Consider the following 26877-nt stretch of genomic DNA (forward strand, 5'->3'; position numbering starts at 1 on the left):
TAATATATATATATATATATGTGTGCATTTAGCCCCACTCACCAGCTGTGTTCAATTGAATATGATTCACATTCTCTTTTTGCCTCTGTCGTTTGTGTTTGTTTATCCTTCGCGCGTTGCCAGCGCCGTCTTATAGTTCCCCTTTTGCGACCCGTCTTGTTCAAGTCGATTGTTCTGTTCTCTCACCATCTACCAGTGTTGACACTCTGGTATGGTTGAATGACTTCGATCTCTGTGCTCTTCTACCAGCAACGCTGCAACGGTACTGGAATTTAGTTGAATACTATATTCTGTGACGAGTGGGTGCACGAGCACGAATCTGTAATATTCGTGCGGAACAGTGTGACGACCTAATAGGTTTTATCATTGCATCATGGTACAGTCTACTTCATTGCCAGTACACACTAATAATAATAATAATAGGAGCTAGCTTTCTTTGAAAGGAATGGTGATCAAGAATCCCTTCGACAATCAATTACACGGTCTCCTCTGCATGCACCTGCACGCACGTATCATGCTCTACTGAAGATTGTTGGCTTAAATATGTCATTATTGTGAGAAAGAACTACTAATTGTGCTTAATTATAAGTCTAAAATCAGCAGAAGAACGTCACAGCCAACCCTCTGGCTTGACTCAGTTGGGGCTGCTATAATTTCTTCGTATATAAACTGTTGTGAGAAAAAAAACCGTTGAGAAAGAGGCACGCTATTAAGACAGCAGTGTCTAAGGCAAATGGTTTGTAAACTTCGAGCTGGCAAGCCTTTCTGCTTGATTCAGGTTTGCCATATTGCTACAAAACTAACATACAATATACTGACTATGAATTAGAAAACGGGACCATCCACAAAGTCAAGGGTTCGAGGCGGGCTGTGTTACTAGTCGTTAGCTCACTGGCATAATAATTGCACGAACTGCGTGCAAATGAGTTCGATATGGCCGCTGCAGCTGTCTACGGCTGTCGCCGCTAGGCACGTATCCCGCGGCAGTCGAGCAATTTGCCTTTGGGAAAATAGCACTGAAACTTTACGCAAGGCTTGTTTAAGACGGCTAGTTATACATGTTCATACTGTGGGAATGGGTGCGTCATTTTCAAAATATTGTACAACACCTCTTCCATTTCTGGGTCAAAAGACTGCTTGAACTTGCCCCAAGGGAAAAAGTTTTCGATGCACGTTTTACTACGATCGTCTTTCCATTCATCTGAAGTGTAACCAGTGGCTCCTAATTGAACTAAAGCGCTCTGAAAATAGTTCTGCATGTAACAATTGGTCATCGTGCGTCGAATCCAATTGGTCCGGGATATTGGCAAGATTCAGTGGACCTTGAAGATGGCAATAGTGAAAGAGATTTCAGTATCATAAAATAAAACAAACTGCTTCTAGATTGTCGCCGTGACTGAACAAGTAAAAATGTGTTTTTGAATATGGGTCGTAACAATTCAAGGAGTTTTCTCTAGACTACATTAAGTACGATGTGTAAAAAGATAAACATACAAATCAGGTGTCGTTCATTGAATTGCAAGAAAATAGCGTTCGGAAATAATCAAGCGGATTAAAAAATAAGCCGTAGGCAATGGGATTTATATTTACATTTGAATATCAAGCAGTAGTCACTGCTATACATTCTACAAGTGAAGTGACTTCTAACGGTACTACTATGATGTTGGCTTTCAGATTCGGTCAGTGCCCTTTGACAAACGTTAGCTTAAACTAGAACAATAGCAGCTTTCTTAAGTGATTCTTCGGGCATTGTGACTCCTTAAGCTGTGATAAACCGTTTAAAATTCGACAATTAATTAGCTAATTAAGCTTAACATTGACTCAGGGATTGGACAAACATCGTGCTGGATTCTCTTCTTTAAATACATTTATTGATCGACACTCCCATTCAATATTGTAACCAATTTTTTGTCACAAACCTTCATTTTTTCACTAATAACCAGTTCCAAGAGCGTCTTATTGGAGCCATTTGACAATAATGATGATTGATTACGTATAATGATTGGTATATGAAGGGTGACATGAGATTACTGAGGCGCTACATCTACAACGGTGTCCTTCTATTTATTATCATAGCGTTATTACTGTTAGATAGGTTCGAATGTATCTTGACTAACGTTGATAGTAACGATACGTTCCTGTGGTCTGTTATTTATTATATCGGTCATAAACTGCCTCTGCAAGGCTGCTACGAACAACATTCACAAGCGATATCCAGCCTGCGATCATGAAACAGCGGTCCGGCGTACGGCATTCCCGATTCACTGTGGTGATGTGAGCTAGAAGGTGTTGTTATTATTGTTTATCTATACGGGGAATATACAACATTTGTACCCTCCGAAAAGCGCCTATTATGGTTCGTTGTGCAGGCGGAAAAGGCCAGTGAGTTTTTCCCCGCTGATCACCCACTATATGATTATTATTATTATTATTGATTATACGGTTTGACCCGTTCTGAAATTGAATTAATTCACATCGATTCACCTTCCTCTGCCTGAAGCGTTATGTTTTTTTGTTGCATTTCTGTTTATGTCCTGAGTATTCCTCACGTTACGTTGTCATTTTATTCGCTGTCATCATCGTGTGACAAAGTACCGATTTCTCTCTCTTTGTTTTGTTTTTTTTTTTTGTTACCTTTAGACGGTATTCCAGTAGCTTAGGAGCGAGTAATTAAAATCGGGCGAGCGTCGCTTGACAGGGCCGATGATACGGAATATACCAAATGAAGTTACAGAACAGTTATACGATTCTACGAACGTTGGAAAGACAGGTTGTTTGAGCAGTTCGTTTTAATTCCAATTCTATGTTTCATACTGAAGACTTGAAGAATCTGTTATAGACAAGCAATAATCCATATACAGTATGCGCCCTAGATACACGTCATTCGCGCTAGACACACGTAGATTGCCACAAATGACTGTATTTACTGTTATTAGTAAAAGTTGTATATATGTATATGTGTACCTACATGTGTGTGTGTGTGTGTATATATATATATATATACAACGTATATAATGATTTCATGCGTCAAACCATTCAATTCGGTTCTATTTTTGTACCCTTGTAAGTATGTAGAATAAATAAGAACTCTGATTCTGGGGGGGGGGGGGGGGGGGGTAAGCAATAAGTAAACGAAAAACGAACAAAGGGCGTCCCATTTTTCTCGTTACAAACAGTCTGCTTCCGTCTGGCTAATTGATTATCATATTATATCTGACACATATATCTGACGTTTAAATGTATCCTATTGACTCTTGCTCGCATCAGCCATAACATATTTCTGTTAGTTTTACGACAAATGGTTGTCTTTTACTGTATATAGTTGCTCGACCGTATTCACAGCACTCACCCATGAAAGCTCAATTAAATATTGGCTCTACTCTATCCTAACATAGGTGTGACAAATCATTTACACACTCTATCTGGGAAATTTTGTCATGTTTTCCCATACGGGAATTTAAAGCCATTTAAGCCAGAGCTTCAAACGTTTGTTTTTTCTATATCCGCATCTCTCGTCACTGCCGAGGTACGTGTATGTATATATATATATCTATCGCTTTTCCCAAAAGCGACTAATTCACTTATAATAGCATCATCAGTAGTATTATTACTCTGACCTATCCGACTTGAATTACGCACTAATGTATATTCGCGCCTAGGTATAGCGCTATCTAATACGTTGACATGTATGTTGCTTACGCAGGTTATACTGCGAATGTGAGGACTTTTCCTATTCGTTTACCTGTTCATTATATGGTATCTACCTAATTATCGGTATTCCTATTTTCATCCAAAGCCTCTCAGTATTAACTATTGGCTTAACACCAGCTCTAAATGTTCGCCGTTTGTGCTCCTTCGTCACTTTGACTATTGAGTTCTGAAGCCGTGAGGCTTCGTTCTGCGAGTTTTGACCTTATATGTTTCGTGGTTAAACAAATAGCTCCGATGACGTCTCCTCAGAACGTGCGAGTTAGCGCCTTAGCCGGGCTCACGACCAGCCTCTAGTATCTCTTGCTGCTACTTTTACTCGTACCGCTGAGATCTCTCCCACCCTCCTCAGGGCCCATACCTGTTAAGTGAAACATTCGACGAAACGTGCCTTAAGAAGGTGTTGCATATATGAAGTATAGTATAAACACTAAGCAAGTCCCTGTTCTGCCTTCATTAGGGGGTGTTTGCTTATTTATCTACGTAACGCTTCCTACGTTGACCTAATCGGAAAAAAAAAACGGGCATATGGAAAAATGATGAATTTTCTTGGCTTCCGGAAATGATTCTTTTTGATATTTGCTAAGGATTTCCTAGTATTCGACTGATCTGAAGGACAGAATCATCATTTCGTAAATAAATGCGTTTTCCTCTATAGCGGGACAAGGAAAGTACGGGGGTTGTGTTGTCCTTTGATATGCATGGTCTGCTTTAGCTGTCCGATGATGCGTCCCTGTCTCTTTTATACATACACATCAGGCCAACATATGGGATGAATTGCTTCTGTAGGCAAATTCGCGCCTTAAACACGTCGAGGTGCATTAACTGGCTGCATGACAAATCTCATTTACGTATGTGGTCCATGTTGACTTTCCAGTTTCGCGCCTTGCGAGAATGCAAGGCAAATCCAAGTCATACCAATGATAACAAGGCGAACTACTTTCTAACCCTAGAAAACACGAGCACAGCGAAACCGTAGGATAAATTTGTTTCCTGTGTGAACCTGAAGTACGATGCTCATGGTGGATGCGAACTAAATATGGCTCTAAGAACTAATCGCGCAGCTCGGATGAAAGAAATTACACTAAATACAGGAGGAAGTATCCTTCGCAACTGCACCAACTTTGTGTACTTTGAAGAAGCAAAAGAAGTATAGCTGCTATTAATGAGAGACATGTTCATGTCCCGTAAATAAATGAAACGAGTAAAAAGTTACAGAAACTTGATTGACTATTGTCTGTGATAAAAGTTCAGGCGATAATGCATCAGACAACGCTTCGTCTACTTAATCCTGCTGTACTGCAGATGCTCACCGATAGATACAAACACCCATTTCTGATAAAAACATGTTGCGTCGTAACGACTGATGTTGCTATAACATTCTTGCATTACATCCACTATAACGACGAGTGCCTAAAGCATTTTCGAGGGCTCGAAAAGGCTTCCATTGTTGCGTTCCAACTTGCAATGGCCCATTTACACTAGCTGTGTGAGTTGGAAGATAATCGCCAGGGCCTCCAATGACGATATTTCTCTGTTACAATTTTCCATAGAACTCGAGCTGATCTTATCACAATGTGACTGTCTATAGTTGTGATACTGTAGTCTCAATAGTTGATGATGACTCTGAATTTGGTGATGGTGGAAATGGATAACACTTAATTTGATCAGCATCAGCGTTGACACCATCACGCACTAACGTAGTAGAGAGTAGACCACAAGCGAGAGGTAGGGGAGGAGCCACCAAACTGGACTGGTTAGCCCCCGCTAGTCAGATCAGCCATCGTGTTATCCCCGGAAGAATGTCGGTTAAAATCTGTACTGATCCTCTGACGTACAACAGCTTTGAGTTACAGTAATATACAGTGAACAGATTACAATGCAATTGTTATATGAATCCACTTGACAATGAAGGGCAAAGTTGTCAAGCAATGATCATTTAATAGAAATAATTAACGACACCGTATCCCGACATGTCCTTATCAGACGGCAAGCAAGCCGTTCAACTGTGCAAGCGAGCAGAACAAGTTACCCATTTAATAGACGTATTACTGCATTGCGTTGACGGTGGGACATAATAACTGTAAAGCGAAAGTTTCGTTTCGTGTTTGTGGAATGGCAATGATATTGGTCATAATAAGCAGTCACTCTCGTAATATTAGACACGCACATACCAATTGTTGCGTGAGAAGTAAAACCAGTTTTTGGATTACTGGCCACCGTTGTGAAGACTTCTTGAGAAGAGTCACTGCCAGAACGCTGTCGTACTGTGTCACATTCGGTCGATTTAACTGCTATGCGCGCTGAGTTTTCGTCGTTTTTGTTGATCGCCGCTTTAGGCCTCTCATCCAAAATTGAGCATACAGCGTTTTCCAGCCCGGTGGCACCGCAGCCATTTCCGTTCAGGTTGACAGCGTAGTTCCTCAGTTGAACCTTTGAAACAGGGTTAGATCGTTGAATAGAAGAGCAGTTGTTATGCCATACACTAATTAGATTAATTTTTTTGATGGTTAGCTAAGCATTAGAAATTTTCTTAGCACTAAGTTTAACAGAAGCAGTGGCAGAAGGCATCTGCCCCATGTGATGCTGGGTTGGCGCCGTGTTTGCCTACCGAATTGAGCAGTGAGTTAGTCTAGATTTGAAGTTGGACATAGGCGCACTTTGCACTATGCCGGTAGAAGACAGTTGTCTTAAATAATAATCTATGGCGGTGAAGCAGAAGGTAAAGCTCGAAAAATTTTTTCATCTAGTAGTGGAAGTTACGTGGGAAAGGACATGAGAGACGAGACGCACATTTAGAGAAGACAATCTTTTGTCCGAAAAGCGCTTCTTCTTTTTCTCTTTATTCATAGCAAGGCAAGTCAGTTGTTACCTTGTTATGATATGACGGTGGGCTAGCACTGTTGGGATGAGCCTTGCGGCCCATGGAGGCGATATTGTTGCGTCCAGTGTAATCACGCCAGGCTTGCGTAAGGGCCTTGTCAGAGGGCCCCCATGCTGGCGAAGGCTGACATGCCTTCAACAGGCGCTGTAACAGTAACAAAAAAGAAGAAGCAAGAAAAAAAGAAAATGAGAAGAGTTGTAAAGATATAGTTAAAACCCGATTAGTTACTATCCGTTTTGAGTTTGAAGTGTCCGACATGAACGCTTTGTTGATAATGTACTCGACACATCAGTCGACATTAATTAAGGTAGAAAACGGCTGAAATTTATAAAACTACATTGGGTAAAGGTAACGGTATTCATACGGACCAAAATAGTCAAGATAAGCATGTGTCAAATATTCTTGTCTCTGTGAACCTACCTCTTTAAGTGAATCCGCATCTTTTACGCGGAGAAACTGGACGAATGCCCACAATGGGATTTGTAGCATGGCACAAAGTGCAACGCACCAGCCCATCGCGTTTGCCCACGGTGGAAAGACGTAAAACCCATATTCCAAAGGCTTAGCGGCCTCAATTAAAGCGAGTGAGAACACTATCTGTAACAAAAATCGACCATTTAACAATTATTGCTTGTAGGGAAAACTACTTTAGGCTAATTCCAGTCGTTGATAGTAGATCTAATCGTTTAAAATATGATGCCTTTAGAACTTTGTGAAACTCCTTGAGGCACTCTTCGTTGCCCCTAGGGTTTATGCCGCGCACAACTTACAACTAGAACAGCGGGTGCGGTGTAGCCCCAAGTCCATTTCCAGTAGGGTCCAAGTTGTTTGTCGAGCATAAAGTGAATGTCTGCCGCAATGTTTTTATAGCCGTAAACCCACGAGATCGCAATGCACTCACAAATTGCGATAAAGATCAGGGCAGTGCTTCCGCCATATTTGTCCATTACTTCGAGTACATACTGACCACCCTACGAAGAGAGCAATGTGGGTCTGTTGTTAGAGTTACTGAGGGTACTGTGTAACAAAACTAACAGATCTATCGCTTCATTTGAATTTTGAATTACCATCACTGTTCGAGATTTGAAGTTCACAGTAAGCGCACATTAGTACCAACATTGGCTTCATAACAAGGACATAAAGTCCATGATACGTACCCTCGTGACGAAGGGTAGCCCAAGGAAAAAGCAGATGACACCCGTAGTGATTGTGAAAATCATCTTGTGTCGTCTGAGTTGGGGAACGGCATCAGAGATTCCAGTCAGAAAGTTCTCTAAAAGGGCGAACTAGAATAACGAGCGACCAATAGCAATTAGTAAACATATACTATTTAGAAGGCGTATATACAGAAATAAGTTACTCTGTTACATAGCGTTGTCTACAATGCATACAACCACTAAGTAGAATTTTCAAAAGGAATCTATACTCGAATATATATATATATAACTTGTGCGGATTAGGATTTTGGAAAAAACGAGCAAAAAAAAGTCATTAACCAGCCAACCGACCTCGCTGTCGAGTCCAAGAATGAAGAGCATAAGGAAGAATAGCACCGACCAGAGCTGAGGACACGGCAACCTGGCCAGAGCTTCGGGATAGGCCACAAACGCCAATCCGGGACCACCTTGTACCACGTCCTCCACCTGATCAGATCATGACAGTTAATCACTACTGTTAATAACTGGCTTAGTCATATTTCTGTTTACCACTTCCAAACTGCTAATTAATACTACACCTATCATTTTTTTTTATTTATTCTGCTATTGTTTGTTCCTTCGCACTTCGGACGGCCATTTTATTCCCTATGCAAAAAGCAGGAGGTAAGAAGGGAGAGGCCTCGCGCTGTTGCTGAGCGTTTTTTTTTCGCTGTTAAAGAGCAAACACTAGAAAGGCATCTGCTTTAGATACATATAGCTTTGTACCCTATGTAAGTGATGGTTGATTGTGCGTAGTTTTACGCGCGACAACGAACTGCTAGCTCTCCGTTACTCAGCCTGATAATAAAACAGGTAATGATTAAGGTAACGCCTACAGCAGTAGCAGATGAAGCGAACAGATGATCCTATTCGCCATATCTGCTCTTCCCCTATATGAATGTAGCCTTTATTTTAAATGAGCAATTAATAACTAAACGTAATAAGACTTTACTATTACCGAGTTTGTTTAGTATTACTGAGCTATGTCGATTGGAGCAGCAATAAAAAGGACCGAATTTCGATGAAAGTTTAACCTAGCTCTGTGTTTTGAGTTTTCTTTTCATCAGACGAACCGTGATAGCTTAATGGGTAACATATTTGCATGTTAATCTTTGGGACACATTGTGGTCTAGGTTCAAATCCGGATGGGTATGGACAAATACGCTTCGTTTCGTGCTGGGACCGAAGATCCAAAACAAATAAGTTTAGCTTATCTATGTATACCAAACCACCCGCGTACCTTAACATTCAGTTCATGTGCCATGGCGCCAAGAACCGAGAAAATGACTAATCCCGCAATGATTGATGTGACCGTATCTAGAACGGAAACAATCATGGCGTCCCGGAAGACGTCGTTACCGAAACGGTTATATGATGAGTACATGATCAGACCTCCTCCGGAAACTCCCAGGGAGAAGAACATCTGACCTGCCGCAGCTTGCCACACCTGCACTCACCCCAATGAATTTCAGAGTTATATGTCAGAGATAAAAATGCTGCCAATTAAAATAATGTAACTTATACAAATTATTTTTAATAAAGCATCGCATAAAAAAGTAATCTAATGTATTAATACAGGTAGATCACTATTACAGGACTTATTTATCGGCTTCTATATAGGAGAGCGCTATTTACATATCGCATATATGTAGCTCTACGAAATGCTGTTGATCGCAGATGCGTGCACGATAATTCTCTGTTCAAAGCAAATATAAACAATTGACATTAGCTCTGTTAGACGTCTTGTGTTATAGATAAGATTAAGCTTAAACCAAGTCGTCGTGGTGTCTTGATCATCGGTTACCTCGACCGTGAGTAGCTTTTTGAAGTCGGGCGTTATGAAGTAGAAGACACCTTGCATGGCCCCTTTTTGTAGAAGACCGGTCACCATTAACGTAAGCAAAATCACGTATGGAAACGTCGCCGCAAAATAAACAACCTGCAACAAGACTCGAACGTTGTCCGTATCACGCAAAATTATCATAGCGCCTATTGTAAAGCGTCCACTAAGCATTGCATATTTCATGTCGAATCAAATGGGAGCGTGTCAGATACATTATTGTACAGGCTGTTGAATTCTAAAGTTTAATTAACTTTAATTTTTTACTCAGTTACGATTGCCTCAGATCGAGCATCACGTTCGTCCTGTCAGCTTACTGTGATGGTTTATATGGCTGGCACATATTTAGTTTTAATAGAATAAAATTCTACTGTTCTACCACTGTAGTGTTAAAGGAACTCTGTTACGATTATGAGTGCTAACCAAAAGAAAAATTATTTTATATAATATAAGCCAATATTTATCTTCACGAACTATCTTAACCTCTGACACTATGCTGACGTTTACTAATTAGATTAGAGAAAGACATCTGAATAAAATTCTAGTAGCGTTTATGTCTGTTTTATGCTACGTTCTTATTTAATAGTTAGCAACGTACTTTTCCCGAGGTTTTTATGCCTTTTAGAAGGCAGGCAATGACGATAATCCATGATATAAGAAGACATAGCGCTAGATCCCATTTTATGCCGTTCAGATTTTCAATTCCTGTACTAATGTCCAAGACCGTGCGCCTAAAGGAAGTGTAAGCAAAATCATAGAAAAAAAATCAGTGGCACATGGTTAGAACTCAATCACCCTTCCAATTTCGATTATCCAATAGATTATTCAGATTTGGGATTAGTTGATAGCGATCCGATGAGCAAATACTTACTCCCAGTAAAGCTGGCTCGATGGCACGCGGCTTGTCAGATTAGTCATCGTTGCCTGCATCGAAGGAGAACAGAACCAGTCTGAATGATTCGTAATTTTAAAGCTGAAATTTTTCTTGCCCAGATTATGTCATTGTTAAAACAGGGCTACATGAAACTTCTGAAAAGGTACTATGGCAAAGGTTTGGTTGACTTAAGCTGATGTTGTATCGGTATCGATAAAACAGTGTGTTAATTAGAAGGAACAATCATCGATATCGAGTAACCCTTACAGATGGGCCATTTGGTTTTGTCAGCGCTCACTCCTACTTCGTCGACGACCTCTGGTGAACGAGTAAAAACCCAAGTGGACAGTAAGGGCAGGGGGTGGGTTATTTGGAGCTGTGGTTATTTCTGGCTGACGGCTGGCGGCGAGGACAGCATAAAGGCTGTCGGATGGTAGCAGAAAAAGAGGCGCCTTTGAATCCTGAATCCGTTTAGGGCGCTGAATCGCTCAGCCTAGACCGCCGGACCCACACAGCGGCAGCCCGAAAACACCGACGATCATCACAGCTATGACGGCGGCTTTTGGGTGTCGATGGCAACCGTTTACAGTTGTTGGGAGCTGCGCTGGGAGTTGGGATATTGGGTGGAACCTTTCAAGGCTGGTCTTTGAACTAGCCAGCTTGTTTGCCTGGTCATGCCCGCCGCCGTTATGTTGTTTATTTTGCTTATGCTCGCCGCCGGTTGACAACAGAGAGACTACCGCCTCGGAATCGGTTTAGTCAGAGTAGCAACAGGAATAACAAACAAAAGTGTCACTAACAGACGCAACTCGACACAACAATCCCTTGCCCCCTCTACCCCATTCTCTCCAACATTCACCAATGCTTGCTCAAACAAGGCCCTCCTTACATACAAACTCTGTCGCCATCGCCAGTAGGCCTAAATAATACGAACACTAGTCCCGCACCCCCAGCACGAGGGCAGACGACTTCAGCTACTCCAACACTGGTAATGAAAGCCGCGTCAACAGCAACAGCGACAACCCTCACCATTAGCAGCACCGGCTATCGGCCATAGCGATGGCTATCTTGTGCTGATTTGTCACTTATTCGTATGGACGGACGGACGGACGGGCAAAGAATGGAGCAGGAATCGGGGTGGCGAAAAGAAGGGCAAACGGAAGTTGGGCGGTGATGCTCATGCTGTCATTGTCGTAGTTGCTGATAAAGCAGCAACAGCGGGCAGCGTCTCGAAAGAGATCTGGGTTGTCTCGCCGTTACACTTTATGCACAGATCATGGGTCGTAGGCCACCAGCAGAGGAACCGAAACTAAAAGTCCTTATCCCACAGAACCTTATCAAAATCAGCAGAACTCTAAAATTCGATAGCGATTTGACTCATTCTTGAAAAATCTGCCAGATAAACATTTGTGCATGGATATATGTATAAATGCTCTCAGCTGACCTGTCTTAAGGAAAAGCTACACTTACGTTAATGACACTCGTGCCGATAGAGTTATTGGTTTGATTGAGGCCAGCACTAGAGGCCTCAGAGCGCACGTAACAGCCAAATGAAACCCACGACGGATCGCAAACCTCCCATGGTAATTGTGCCTGTAACATACCAGCAGATTGCTTCCAGTAAGCTATTAAGGCTACATTAGTTAAATTTTGTGTAAATGTTGATAAGAGCCTGAATTTTTTTCGGTTATCAATAGTTTACATTAATTTGTATTAGAAAAACGGACTGCTTTCTAAATTGTTATATGACCTATTGGCCAAATGCCCACAGGATATATATCTAACTACTGACATAAGACTGGACGATGCTGTCGTAATTCCATGCATTTCTGTTAAATTTCCAACTAGGCGAAAATAGTATTAACATAAAATTTCCCGTTCGATAAAGACAATGAACCCATTATTACCAAAGACTCAGGATCACAAAAAGCACTCAAGAGTCGTTCTCCTTTTTATTTCGTCTCACATTCTACAAATCGAAGCAGATTGGAACAGCTCTATTGCTGCCCCAGTTGTAACGTAAACATTACAGCAAATATGAACATGTGCAAGTTAATGAGATGCACCCACACATGTGTAAAAATGAAAAAAAAAAGAGCTGCGAAGGTACTTACCTGAAACGTAGCGCCCATAAAGTACAGTGTGTAACACATGACCACATTATAATAAACGCACACGATCAACGATGAGATAATCATTGCCATTCCGACTCCTGTAATCGGAAGATATATTCGCCATGCAAGATAGATAATAGCAAAATTTATATTCGCAACATTTCACTTGGATCACGTTATAAACGTGATTACACTTTTTATAAAAACTTTTACCCTAAATCAGACTTTTCTACACGGCCTCTGGGAAGGTCGACAAATATTTTCAAGAGGAGGACCTTTGAAAAATTGATCAAAATGACTCTATTTCAAATACACTCAGGTTAGCAACAACTTGTTGGCCGTTTTGAGCTTTCGCATTTTTCGGATTTAATTCGTTTCGTGAGCCTCGTTCCTGTTAGCATGCTACTATTGGCGGATAAAAGGGGAACTATTTTGAAAATTACCAGTTAATTGTTTACGTTGGCAACTGAAAGCGTGATGACGCTAAATAGTGGCTTTATTAAATAAACATAATCATTAGGAATGACTTTTCTACCACATGTGAAAGATATTATTGAAATATCTTTATTTGTTTAGATACGGCTTTAAAAGGAAAGCTTAAGGAGGCGAAGCTAAATAATATTTAAAATATTTTACTATTATTATTATTATAAGACAGAATCACAAGTCATAATAAAAATCTGCTTGTAGATAGATGTAGCGTGCACTTGGTAGACAATAAAAGCTTATCCTGCAAAAAAAAAATACCTTTACAAAAAGGCGAACATGCCCAGATGGTGAGCGGGCCCTGGCCAGCAAACTGTCCAAATGCCAGTTCCATGAAGTACATCGGCTTTCCGACCAACATCAGCATTACTAGATAGGGTATTAGAAATGCCCCTACAAAAAAGAAAATTACCGTAAATTACCGAAAATCTGAATAATATTTAGCATTCTTATTTAAAATAAGCTCCGTTGATTTGCTCACAGTTGGACAACTAGATGGCAGCACTATCGATGTTTATAGTTAATTATTGTTCGGTGGGGAAACGGTTTCTCGACCGTAGACCGTATATAGATCCTGTTACGGTAGACAACAATTATTATAAAAACAAAAACAGTATAGTACATATTTTTCTAAGAAGTTCTTGTAACTGAAATAAATCATTTTTTCTTCGACTACTGTGCCTGTTGCATTTAATCGCGGATGAATAATCAACCAATAGTTCTAGTAGTGACGATCCCAAAAGTAGCTGTCATATTGGCAACATACCTCCTCCGTTTTTGTAGGCGAGATATGGAAAACGCCATACGTTTCCAATTCCAACGGAAAGCCCCACGCAGGATAACAGGAACTCCCATCGATTTCCCCAGTTGCCCCGAGAGGATATGCTCGACACCGATGCTCTCCTTCCACCGCTATGTCGATATATGGCATAAAAGCAGATAGAAAAGGTGTCTATGAAAGGAGAACTTTCTATATCTTCCTATGTATGTATCATTCAGTAAATAAGCATTCCACTCCCTAGACTCGCTGAACAGATACGTATATATATATATATATACACACTAGACGTGTCTTAACACTTGCTTATCGGACCAGTAAAATTAAAGCTGAAGCCTGTATCTTTTATTCCAGCTGCTCCTTCGAGAAGTATAGTTAGATATAAACGTTCGACCAAATTCATTTACAGTTTAGTTCAAAGACATGAGTTTAATTAGAAAAGCTGCGGAACGAAACGAATATCTCTATATTAAATGACTTGTCTATCATCATGGTGATTGTATCTAGGATAGCTGATCACACGATTTTTATGTGTTGATTGGATTGAGACGACAACGTTGATTCTGCGTAAACAGTTGTATTTTAGTTGTGACGGATCACTATGATTGCTATACGCTTGCGGTGATGATCTGAGTTATATTGACAAACTTCAAACTAATAAGGACCACTTAAGAAATAGTGATCAAAGAATGACGACGCTAAGTTTGTGATAGATGCTGTTAACGAACCCAACTCCATTCTTACGAAACTTACTACTATTACGATATTCGCAGATTTTACGAAGCTCGGCAACGATCAGGTCGTTACATGATGATAACAGCAAGAATCTACATGAAACTCTGGACCGCATAGACTCTAGACGCAGGACTACACGCACACACTATATATAGTGTGAAATATTGCCTTTATAGAATTGCCTTAGGTTTGGCAAGTGTTTAATTAAAATTTCGAGATTTACGTCAGGCACTACCGTAAAGCATTGCTTTACGATATATATAGTGCTTAGCATAAATTAACGTCTGGGAATATAAGTATGCGCGTATCTATTGTCAAAACAACATGGTCAGTTCTCAAACACATGACGGTAAGCGGTTTCTACAAAATGCTTTTGAAGAGTGCAAGTCTATGGTGATCAAAAGCCTCCAATCCCTTCGACACAACCTTACATCAACGGCGCATATATATATACGTATATTAGGTGTACGAGATAGATTTATTACTACACTCTGAACATTTTTGTATATACCATGAAGTGAATGTACCCGTGGCTATCGTCTGGAGTCAACATACTCAGGCTTTAAATAAAAAAAATAGATGTATAGAGATGTTTAGCGATGAAAGGAACTAACACGTCAGCAGAATTCAGTGTATTGCACATATCTTCATCATTACGATGTGCTCAGTCTGTGACAAGAGCATACCTGAATGCGATGCCCATTGGGTCGGTAGTCCCAGTTAGCTGATGGGTATTTATATGCAACATATGTTTATACAAAGTAACTTTGTAATCGCATTGAAAATAATCTGCTACGCTTTATTGTTATACGAAATCATGTGGCGTGCTCGGTTTTCATGTATACGTTTGTCATAGTTCGTAACCGTCTTTCATCCCCACTCATCCGTCAACTTATGATCGCAATGCAAGGCCAAACTGCAGCTTGTAAGCCACGATAATTCACTAAAGTTAATTGGCAACTTATTGATACTGCAATAGCTAAATATATTGGATTTCATTAATCAAATGTATTGAAATTTATCTCTAAATCATACTCTTTGTAGAGTTCAGAAACGAACCTGAAACAATGACAGTGTGCAAGAGGTAGCAGTAGTAGTTTTTTTTTTCTTTTTTTTTTATTACACAATAGTCTTATAATAAAAATGAAACGATTACTAGTTTAATAGAGATAGCCCCAAATCTTCGCGTAACAGAGCCATAGCAATGAGCATCCATTGTTTTTTTGCCTTAGCTAAGAAGTAATGGGAACTAGACTGAAAAGTTTAAAGTGTTGTATAACTACTGTAATGAATTCGTAACGAAGCTTTTTTTTTTTTCTTTTTACAATTTTGACCGTTTAATCCCAGTTTAAACATAATACTTTTACTGTAAACACCTCTTATCAATTTCATTTACCTTTCGTTTACATAAAAAAAAAAACAGTAATTTCAGGAATGAAATGGAAAGCAGTAAAATCTCTAGCAAAGAGATAGGTTATTCAAAATTAACAAAAAGTGATTTATATGAATAGCTTAACATACAGTCGTATATGAAAAATGCTCCTGAACAAGGCCTGATGCTGTTAATGATTTTCTGATTAAAGCTACGCTGGCTGTGTTTATGGTGACGCGCAAATTAAAAACGCAGATCGGGTATGTGAGAGCAAACCATCCACCTATACGTATTCAGATCATTCTCACATGGGATTGCGCCTTTCATGATCCCTACTTCCGCGGTCGATCTATGCCCCTCAATCCGATCCTATTTGTTTTAATTTCGCCCCGGCCTGCATTGTAAACCTTTCGTTCTTTCGCCCTTAATCGCCATAGCTATGATATTTCTGTTGGACTGCTATGAGCAATAACTTGTACAGGGAAACACTGTTGATGATCATGTTGATTTTTTTAAAAATAAATAAATGTATTATATAACCAGAACGCAGAGGCTTGACGGATTTGTTTCTATTTTTTGGTCGTGGTCAAGGCAAACCAACTAAATTAAGTAAATAATTGATTGCGTGTTGCGGGACGTATTCAGCGGACATTAGAGAGGAAACACTGAGCGAGGTGTAGTGGCAGAAAGGGTTATACGTTACCATCTTAGCACAGTAGTGCACAAACATATAATGGATGCATGATGATATACGAAGATACAAAACGGTAATATTGTTTTTAGTGTTAACATTTTTTTTTGTTATTTTGCTAAGGGACTCATGTCAGTTTCATCGGATGGATCACGCTCTCGCCCCAATTAATTTTCGACTGTTGTCATTTCGACACAGAAAACAGCAGCAGCAAACGTTTCACAACAATATTATAATATTTGTAAGCAACAGATAAATGAACGCAGTGAAAGTACACGAAATAATGATACTACTTGTGCTATGTACTAAGCCATACGAGTATACGCATGAATATATGAGAAAATGAAATACATGCCAAGATATACACAGATAGAAATTATTACCCGGACATCCGTTAATAGTTTGCGGTTGCTTCCGTGTACTTCAGCAGTTCTTTAAGTTCGCCGTAAGAAATCTGTTTTGCGCACAATGTATTTGAAACAGACTGGTGAAAAAAGATTGCGACGCGAGCGCGAAATGGATCTTTGAGTAGTGTCATCTTTTAGTAAGAACACAAACTCACTGAAGTTCCTGAGACGCGATGTGCTTTTTGAGCTATTCTTCAATGACGTGCTGATGTGCCATGCTACGTACGGTCTTCCATTTTTTATCGTGCAAGTAGCTTTGCCTGACTTAAAAAAACTTTAACCTAATGTTTACTACAGCGGACACCAGTTCACATTGCAAAACCAAAAACCACTGTTCCATTTCCATACACTAGTCTTCCGTTACTTTTTGGTGTCACCTTATGCCACCGCCATGGTGCGTTTGGATGATCCACTGCTCAATTAACTACCTGATCTTTGTGTTTTTATTTCGCTGTAAAGCGCTAAAATAGGTAATAGCTATGCTTCCCATATATATATATATATATATATATATATGGCAAAATACGTTCACTTTCTGTAGCTGATTCTAGAGCTTCATATTGAACTTCTAAGCAATTTTCGTCAAATACAACACCAATTTCAATGCGCGACACATGTCGGAACACTTAGATCAAGCGCTAAGTGGTACGGTACCATTTATGGTCTCCTACTTCTTTTGCTGCTTTACGTGAGCTCAAAATATTTTTGTTACATTTACCTTAGACTTTCTTAATCATGACTATTATAAATAAATGTCTAGAGTTTCTCACTCGCTACCTTCATACAAGTAGCATTTTTCAGGCTCCTCTTGATTTGGGTGTCATACGTGTGCTTAATGATCGACTGATTGTGCTATAAATTTATACTCCTCATTCGCGTAATGCTAGTTTTTACCGATCTTAGTTGTGCGGAGATAACTACTTTCTATTGAGTGCCTGTCCAGTAGTAGCTGACTAAGTCATGGGCTAGCAAGAAGCAGGTAAAACTGATCGTTGATTGAATACCTACTATGTTTTTTTATTCGCCATCGCGGCTGAATAGATCAACAGCCTTCAAATTTGGGCGCGCGATTTTTTCGCCTAACTTGTGCGTCTTGGAGGTGTCGTGCCTCTAACATACAGTTTTATATTTGTACACAGCTCCGTCGTCTGCTAGTGGCAATGTTCGAGTACAAGTAGCTGATATTATCATTATAATATATTATGTATTATAGCACTTTCTACCTTTTACTTTTTTCTCCAATAGAACGGCTTACCTCTCGTCTAAAATGAAATGTCTCAGTTGCTTCTCCTATATATTCAAAACAGAGTACCTTTTTCTCTACCTTATTTGCGTTGAAAGGAGATAATGATAGTAATATGTAAATAATATTATTTTATTTACGTATAACAATTGTACCTTCGAACCTCACAATTTTATTTGCTTTCTACTGATAGGGTTCTTGATCTTTTCGTGTAGGTTCGTTTGTTTATTCAGATATACTTGTGGATAGTTCTGATTGACTCCAAAAAATAAAGAGAAAAACAAATGTACGTTTTAATATAAATTGTGTGCACCTACATTTGCATGAAGCGTTGCGGTTACGTATTGCTCTACTTGAGATCTAATTCGTATTGTTTTTTTTCTTAATCTTCTAGCTGATATCGCTATGTTCTACGCGTTTTTCAAATAGGTAAACTCATTCCAAAGAGACTCATAGAAATAAATTAACTCATTATAGTATATCAGACAATGCGCTACATTGATAACATACTAACGTACCTATAGTGGGAACATCAAATATTCCATTATGTTACCCATTTCTGATACGCGATGGTCAGCCATACTGGACCACCTTTCCGGAGTATTTATAGTTTTTCTGCCATGCCTGTATGAACAATTGTTACAACAGCAAAGTAACGTAACGCATACGTATGATGTCTGTGTCTGAACTGTAGTAGATCTGTCGACATCGTTACTTGTGCCAAGCCAGCGGTAGCACAGCCTTGACGGCTAGCGACCGATTCGTCGGGTTTGTGCTTCAGTAAAAAAGAGACCTCCCAATTTTCGGTCTTCCATAGTGAGCTTACGTCAATGTCGTATGGTTTCTGCCAGGCTGGATGATTTTTGTTTCCTATTAACTATAACTATGAAGAGCGCTTTCAGTTAAAGTGTTATTCAATGTAAATAAACGTTACCATGGTGGGCAGAACGAAGACGTTGGAGAAAAGCATTCGGATAGATCAAAATGCTAACTACAACAAATACATTTCGATAGGAACTTCATTTTATGAAGGTAGCCCATAAATTGAAATTCTAAATATAATTATTGTCGAGAAGCTTATATATTGTGAATTATACTAGAAAGTGCGCCCAAGCATTAGTTACTGTGAATGACATTATTATGGATGATAACAACGTAGCGTTGGGTACACGATAGGCTCTAGGTAGAGCGCCCGTCTGATAGAAGGGCTCTTCAAAAACCCTGCGTTTAGTTGATTAACTGGTCAGGAACAGTGCTCTCCAGTATTTTACTTAGTGCTAATTATTACTTCTGCTATATTTGCTCATTTACCGAAAAAGTTTCAACTTGCATCAGTTATTGACTATAGAATGACTATCGTTTTTTAATGCCGTAAAGCTGCATCGTGTATCTTATAGAAAAATTTCAAGTCTAGATAAGCGTACGATACCGCTGCGATATGCGTGACTTATTTCAAAAATAGTAATAATACCTTCTCCAGCGGACCGATTAGAGTTACCGGCATTAACCGCTAATATTATTACGACAAAACGGAACGATTTAGAGAGTTATCAACTATTACTAGCTAATAGAGACTATACCCGTTGGCATTTCTTGTCAATGTAACCCAGAGCAACATGCCGCGAATATTAAAATAGCGTTGCCTAGTACGATATATATATATATATATATATATATATCGAAGGGAGCGGTTGTAAATCGAAGGTCAAAACATGTGTGCAGACCTTTCGCTCACAGAAGGCATAATGCTTGGTACCCAACGTGCGGGCCGGTGGTTAGTATTGTTATTATATCAATGCCTGTTCATCGAAATATGTGCCTTTTTTTTATGCCAAAGTGTGCTTCTTCATAGCCATGTAGTCCCTTTGAGAATATCGACAAATCATCAGCGTTGCACTTTAGCTTGTTAAATAGTTAGCTGGAATCTTCGTCGGCATATCGTCGAATGGTGAGAACGTCGAACTCTCACCCGTGCTATTACTTGTGCTACTATTATTATCGAGCATCACAGTCGCTACCAGCATCAAGTTGACTCCATCGCGTTACGAAGTACAATATCCTTAACTCAGTTGTGGTCATTGGAAAGAGAAAGGTCGAAAATTCGTGACTCAAGTAGTTCCAGTTCCAATGCTCCCTGAAGCTTCAAACTCGACTAGACGAATGAGGTGATGGCTGAATTTTCGGGGAACGCCAAGTTATCATTCAAACAGTTAGTTTCCGATTAGAAAGGCAAAATAGAATAAAAACTATCAGCTGAATCGACAGCATCGAAAAAGGCTACGCAGTTAAGCCTTGTAGGAGCAGAGGCTGATTCCCCTGCTTTTCTAGTGAACAACTATACTATATAGATGGCAGTGAAGCTCTTTATATTTACTTTTTACCAACTGAAAATTGTCAGCATCTCTCCTGATTTGGCCCCTATAGCAGAAACAGAATGTGTCATCAACATAAGTGTACCTCTGCAATCGTGTGTGGCTATTGCATGCATATGACGAATATATTGAGACGTCTATTATTTAACGACGTCAGTTTTTTGTACAGAACTTTGTTGGAGTTGTTTTTTCCGGTCGTCGATCGCCTTCGGGAGACCTATTAAGTTGGGCCATATGGGCGCTAGTCAATTCCAGATAGCAGATGTAATTTAAGTAGGCTACAAAAGATATGTAGCTTAAACCTGTATTTTTTAGAATCTTAGTTTCTGACAGCGGAGTACAGTCAACGTAGATCGCTTGGCGCACGCTTTGAATTGCTTCGAGACGGTGATTTAAGGTAAGCTTTGCAAATATTCGTTCGGGGGCCGGCGTGATAACGCCAACGAAATACAAACGGGGCAATGAAAATTGCCTTTTTTTTTTTCAATAATCCTTCGCTGTATCCGCCTGTTGCATTGTTATTTGTTGCTAGGTGTCTTACTAACCTCCCTTTCTTGGTCGAATTACTTCGCTGATGGTGGTGCGCGTGGTGTTGCAAATCCATTCCGTGGAGTGATGAGGCATCTCGATGAGGCATCTCGAAAGCCGCATTGATTTCCCCCTCCTGAGAATGAAAATGTCCCTTCTCGGTGCTGTTGTTATTGTTGCTTACTTCGTCCTTGTCCGTATTGCCGTTGCTCCGGCAGTGATTGGAACGCCTTTGTTCCTTTATGAGTGCTTGTTGTTGTTGTTGTTGTTGTTTTGGGGGACACAGGCGCTGGTTGTTGTTATCGTTACCGTCGACGGCTATTGTAGCAATTCGCTTGGAGTCTTCGACAGGTTCCGGTTTTTTTTTGTCCTTGTCCTTCGAAATGACCACAACGTTGTTGTTGTCGGCCCATAGGTTGACCGATTTTATGCCCTGCAGAAGAAACAGAAGAGAGTGAATATTTATGTGTAAATAATAATAATATGATTACAAAGCAGAGTGTGTATCTGCTGATTTCTTCCTCACTGCCTTTTGAAGAATGTGTATGTACGTGCGGAAATCTGTAACTGGCGATCGAACGGTTCAAGCTTAGTTGTTGGTTCACACAGTAACATATGACGATGCATGCTTTTACAAATTAATTATTTCCTTTTTTCTTCTTTATGCACACATCATTCCATCGGCGTTAAATAAGCGACGTAAAAGAGTGTGCGTGACGCGAGAAAGAGTTCACTGCACACACATCGTCAGCAAGCGATGGATGTTTGAGGTTGACCATGAAACGCTATTCGCATAAAAATACAGTTTCAAGAAAATTAAATAATAAAAAAAAAAGAAAAAGTAATGGAAAGTTACAAAATTCGATTATCAGCTTAATGTGGCTTTGTTGAATCTATACAACTATATACACTCCTTTATATATATATATACCCCTCGTTTATATATATATACTCCTTTAAATTGTATTGTCGCATAATATGTTTTCAAATAAAAAGGAATACACCTTTTTCATTTTTTTTTATCATATTTTTATCACTAGACTGCGAAATGGTTGCAACCCGACAGGATACGTCTTAGTAAAAACGCGTGGGCAACACGTAGTGTGCAGTTGTTCATGAGGTTCTCCACCCGCCGTTGTCCACCCACCCACCCACCCATTTAGGCGGGTCTAGGCATGTTATCATGTGTCTTAAAGGTGTTTTATCTGTTTATTCGTATTTAATCTTTATTACAGCGTGCCTGTTCGCCATCGTGCTTGATAGCCTTCATTTTAGCTACCTTTAGCCGAAATTTGACGTGCACTCTTCTACACTATATTAATTAAGCTAAAACATTTTTTACGCCTTATATATATCTTCATAATACTCCCTGATACTTCCTAGCATCAAAAAGTCACGTGCTTGAATAACAAATTCATAATAAATACATGCACATCGATGAGAACGACAATGCACACTGTAGTTTTTCACACATAATGCTTATGTAAATCACGGCTTCAGCACAATTGATATGGAAGACAGAAATCACTATACGCGTTCCATTTTCTTTAACTTCCAGCTGCTAACAAGTTCTAGTTACTGCCTATGGCCACTTATCTACGATCGTAAATGATATTACGTCCGATTTCAGAAATCAGCATCACACATTGACGCGATGGTCCACACAGTTGTCGCTCGTACCTCTGAAATCCAACGACGTCCAATAGTCTCTAGTAGATATGTGTCTGTATGACCTGTCTTTATCTTTTGCCGATTTATTTCGGTCCTATGATATGTATTCTCTGATCCATTAACTATAAAGCAAACTTGTTTTCGGAATCGTGATAGTCAATATATGGAAATTCCGATACCGAATGACTATGGTGTCAAATATGTGTGCGTCACGGCCGGCAGCACTGAACATGCTAATACTGATCACACCATGACGCACGTGCGTGCGTAAAGCGAGCATATTCGTATAACAAACGACAACAATTCGCCATATAGTTGGCGGGAAAAACCGCAATAGAACTTGCACATACGCACACACAGTAGAACTCGTTACGGTTTTTTGAACTTAATCGCCGTCGTCACTGTGTCTATCGTGTATTTTACTCTTGGCAAATGGCGGTACTCCAACGAACCGTACACCCCTTAAGATAACGCTTCAGATGACGTCTCGGAATCTGCTGTCTCTTGACGCAAGTCGCAGTGTTTTTGGGGCCCTTGCTTTTCGAGTGCACCACCGTCGGCCAAGCCGGCCGGCCGGCCTGCCTGCCTGCCTACCTGCCTACTTGCCCATCGGTGTGTGAGTAAGGGCCATACAATGTCCACCACAGCAAAGACATCAGCATCATCTACTGGACTGCTGCTCAGGCTGCCGCTGTCATCATCTCATCCGTATCTCTTTCCTTATTCGTCCTTTTGTCTCCTTTTTGCAGTGGGGCTGCTTATTGAATCTGCCTCTTGATCGCAGGCCAAGCCGGGTATCCATCAGTTAAGTTGACTTCGGTTCGTTTTGTCTTGCAGGGTGCGTTCTGCTGCTGTACGCAGACCACGTCACAGCGGAGAATGAGCAGGCGGCGGAAAAGACACCACCGCCATCATCAGCATCGACGACGACCATGGCCTGTCAAGTCAGCAGCAGCGACAGCGGTAATAGCCGCAAAGAGATTTGCGGGATGGTCACAACGAGATCCGCAACAGAAATGACAGGAAAGGGTTGCTAGCTGCTGAGCTACTGCCGTGATGTTGGATAGAGCCGCAATCGTTGACTCCTTATAGTCCACCTTGGCTATAGCTCTGCATATTTAAATGGCAGCCATTGCAGCAGCTGCCGTCGCCAATTCTTCCGAAGATAAGTCATCCACCGTTCATTCTATGCCACTACAATCATCATCACCCACATGCGCTTTATATATGCGCATTTGTATATATGTACAGGCAGTGCTTTCGCATTCGTTGGATGCAATACATACAATATACAGTTGGATAGGCTAATATGCCACAAGCTGCCAATCAGCCGGCCGGTCAGTGGCGGCGGCTGGTCCAGCAACCAGGATTGACGACAACCTTTTTTTTTTTATCAACAGCAGTAACAGGAATAATGACAGCGACAGCAGAAATGGGTAACAGGCACAAACGTTGTTGTTTCCTAGTGATGTGGGTAAAAAGCTGTACGGCGACCGTCAAGGTGGAGCTAAATGTTTGAATTCGCCTAACTGAGCAAACGATCAAATGAGTGATTATATACTCGCAATTCTAAAAAATCGCTGAGAACTAACTGCTGCGACCGGCTTCACTGAACACAATATAGAAAATGTATAAAGGTTATTCGCGCCAATGGTTGAACGGGGCCTCTCAAATCGGCAGAGGAAACGAGACGTTCTGCAGAGCTCCGACTAATCAATGGTATACCTTAAATGATTGTCTGGGTTAAGTCATTATGATTTGTTCAGTACTTAATAGAGTTTGCAATTTCATCTGATTGTTGATTGTTGATTGATAACTGTAAACAAGCATAAAGGAAACAGCTAACGAGAGAATTCGGATGTGCTTTTTTTTTTTACAGAATATATAAGCAGTTTAAATAAGACGAATGCGATTCACGGGCAATTTTAAATGGTATTTTTTTTTCTTTCATCAAGGTATCATAGCGGTTGAGCAACACAGGGACTAACGGAAGTTAAAATATTTCTGCCCTATACGTAATAATTAATAAACTTACCCTTGTTGGCAAAGGTCATGTCATAGGTGCTCCAATAACAATTGATTGTATATATATACTTTACAAATTTGTAGGTCAAAGACCGCATTAATATCTAGAAGCCTAGCCATATAAGAACCAAAAACATTTTGATTCCAAATTTTCAGCGCCTGCGCCTACCTCGTCCTGCGCACCTTTATCGTAAATTTGATAAAGAACTTGAATTGTACAATAGTATATCGATCTGTAACATTCAAGAAGTAAATAAAGTCGCTTTAAAGCAATCTTTCTCAATATCCAATTTGAATTGCACATACAATAGCAACAGGTCAGATTCGTATAGAACTCAAAGGACAACAGCATGAGATTTCCTGTTCTACGAGCTTCTTCCCTATTCGTATATATACAGATATCGAGTGGAGCTCCCATTACCGGATATCAATTACACGTGGATACGATTACCTGTAGGTCGTTATGCTGTACTCATTGTTAGAGTATTTGTGCTAACTAGGGGACGAGGGTAAATATCTGCGGGCACACTGAAGCATGCCTGTATCTGTTTCCTCCCAGTAATTTATACTTCAATGATCATCCAATGTGGATCATTTATTTACCCGACGATTTCATTGACCAATGCCAGCTATTGATCCGAGCTTAGCGACTGGGCCTTGGTTGGGGGTAAGGGGGTGGGGGGCGACGATATTTACTAGCCACCCGCGAGCTAATTACGAGGCAAGCTGCACTAACATTGCTTTCACACTGGGAAGGTTCAAGAAGTCGCGCACCGTAAACAGATGCGCCGCGATCGTTATCGTCGGTGCGGCCCTAGCATTCATAGCGCGCTGTCAGGCGGCGAGAACATTTTCCCTTTGGAGAACGACAGCCTAGATCCTGAATAAAGTTGTGCGTCCCTCTGGGGACTTCTTTGTGTAATTTTCTATGGGGTTAATTTATGAGCAAAGTTTGCACTTTTTAAGTTAATTTAGATTATTTATTAGGTACAACGTTCAAGGTAATAAAACAATAGTTTATTCTCAAAGAAGAAAAATAAGATGTTGGTGGAGAAGTAGAGCGGGACACCGCATTTCGTTTTATGGTTCGTTATGTGACTACTGACGCATGCAAGCGCACTCGTAATAACGATCTCGACCCATTGTGATAGAGCGCTTTGAAATATGATGTGTGAAGTACGGTCGAATAGTACTATATTTTATATCAAAACTTTCGATATATGTAGCTTGCTTGATGCTTAACAGCGCCCACAAATCTTATCCCAGAAACATCTCTGTAAGGGTTAACTTCATATATACGTATAAGCGAAGTCTTGCGCATGTCGATCGCTAGCGTTTATAGTTACGAATGAAATAAAGAGCACGGGTCATCTCTCCCATTTACACAATTTACTCTACAATTTACCTAGGCAGTAAGGGAACAAGTTTAGGTAAGGCTAAGTTAATTAGTGTGAGAAAGCTCTTTAAGCATGTCTCATGTTGTGACCACGTTCGGATTCGAGCATTTTAAGGGTCTTTGAGAGAATCTACGTGTGTACATGTACAGAGATACAAGAGCCGTTTATTTTTAGCAATTGGCCCATTAAACGAAAGATCTGCCAACCTTCATTATTATTATTATTATTGGTAGTTTACTTGGACAAAACGAAATGTGTGTATACAATTAATCCAGACGTTCTCACTCAGATTGCTGGCGGCATCTAGCATTTTGCCAACGCTTTAGACGTATAAATTCAGCCACGGTTGCCGTTCTTGCGAAGCGAGACCTTGGCGTGACCACACAGCCAGCAGTCGTTCGACTGCAGTGAACTGCCGAAGTCCTTGATTTCGACCGTATCAACGCGATTAGGCATCTATTCTGTTTTTCACTAGACGGCATCACTTATATATTACCAAAGCTAAAACGAGGTGGCCAGTTTTACCTCTGTAATGCCATTGCTACATTGATTTGAT

At 40.3% G+C, this 26877-nt stretch overlaps 2 protein-coding genes across 8 annotated transcripts in view; one reads left to right on the forward strand and one right to left on the reverse strand.

The window, feature by feature from the left end:
• Nucleotides 1-26877, forward strand: part of LOC111269339 (uncharacterized) — a 72568-nt gene that overhangs the window by 2571 nt on the left and 43120 nt on the right. Inside the window, exons 2-3 of one of the 5 annotated variants that reach the window (XR_015314552.1) lie at nucleotides 23737-24618; nucleotides 25081-25214. The exons of 2 other annotated variants lie outside the window; for them this stretch is intronic. The gene's annotated coding sequence lies outside the window, so the exon portion shown is untranslated. Of the gene's footprint in view, nucleotides 1-20076; nucleotides 20103-23736; nucleotides 25215-26877 lie in introns of those variants that run through there. 2 more of the 5 variants (XR_002685730.2, XR_002685729.2) reach the window with 2 other exon arrangements.
• Nucleotides 1-26877, reverse strand: part of LOC111269337 (sodium-dependent proline transporter) — a 46086-nt gene that overhangs the window by 1024 nt on the left and 18185 nt on the right. For 2 of the 3 annotated variants that reach the window (XM_086972052.1, XM_022848836.1), the window contains exons 2-17: nucleotides 21246-21661; nucleotides 13869-14014; nucleotides 13364-13495; nucleotides 12617-12714; nucleotides 11973-12095; nucleotides 10500-10552; nucleotides 10227-10359; nucleotides 9593-9727; nucleotides 9029-9235; nucleotides 8101-8235; nucleotides 7750-7878; nucleotides 7363-7563; nucleotides 7013-7189; nucleotides 6581-6736; nucleotides 5883-6141; nucleotides 43-4069 (exon numbers count right to left, since the gene is read on the reverse strand). In XM_086972052.1, coding sequence (XP_086828178.1) covers nucleotides 4002-4069; nucleotides 5883-6141; nucleotides 6581-6736; nucleotides 7013-7189; nucleotides 7363-7563; nucleotides 7750-7878; nucleotides 8101-8235; nucleotides 9029-9235; nucleotides 9593-9727; nucleotides 10227-10359; nucleotides 10500-10552; nucleotides 11973-12095; nucleotides 12617-12714; nucleotides 13364-13495; nucleotides 13869-14014; nucleotides 21246-21661 — 2568 coding nt within the window. In that variant the 3' untranslated portion in view covers nucleotides 43-4001. The remainder of the gene's footprint in view (nucleotides 1-42; nucleotides 4070-5882; nucleotides 6142-6580; nucleotides 6737-7012; nucleotides 7190-7362; nucleotides 7564-7749; nucleotides 7879-8100; nucleotides 8236-9028; nucleotides 9236-9592; nucleotides 9728-10226; nucleotides 10360-10499; nucleotides 10553-11972; nucleotides 12096-12616; nucleotides 12715-13363; nucleotides 13496-13868; nucleotides 14015-21245; nucleotides 21662-26877) is intronic. The other variant, XM_022848837.1, reaches the window with a different exon arrangement.

The sequence above is a fragment of the Varroa jacobsoni genome, unplaced genomic scaffold (assembly GCF_002532875.2).
Source record: "Varroa jacobsoni isolate VJ856 unplaced genomic scaffold, vjacob_1.0 scaffold_1379, whole genome shotgun sequence".
Taxonomy (NCBI): domain Eukaryota; kingdom Metazoa; phylum Arthropoda; class Arachnida; order Mesostigmata; family Varroidae; genus Varroa; species Varroa jacobsoni.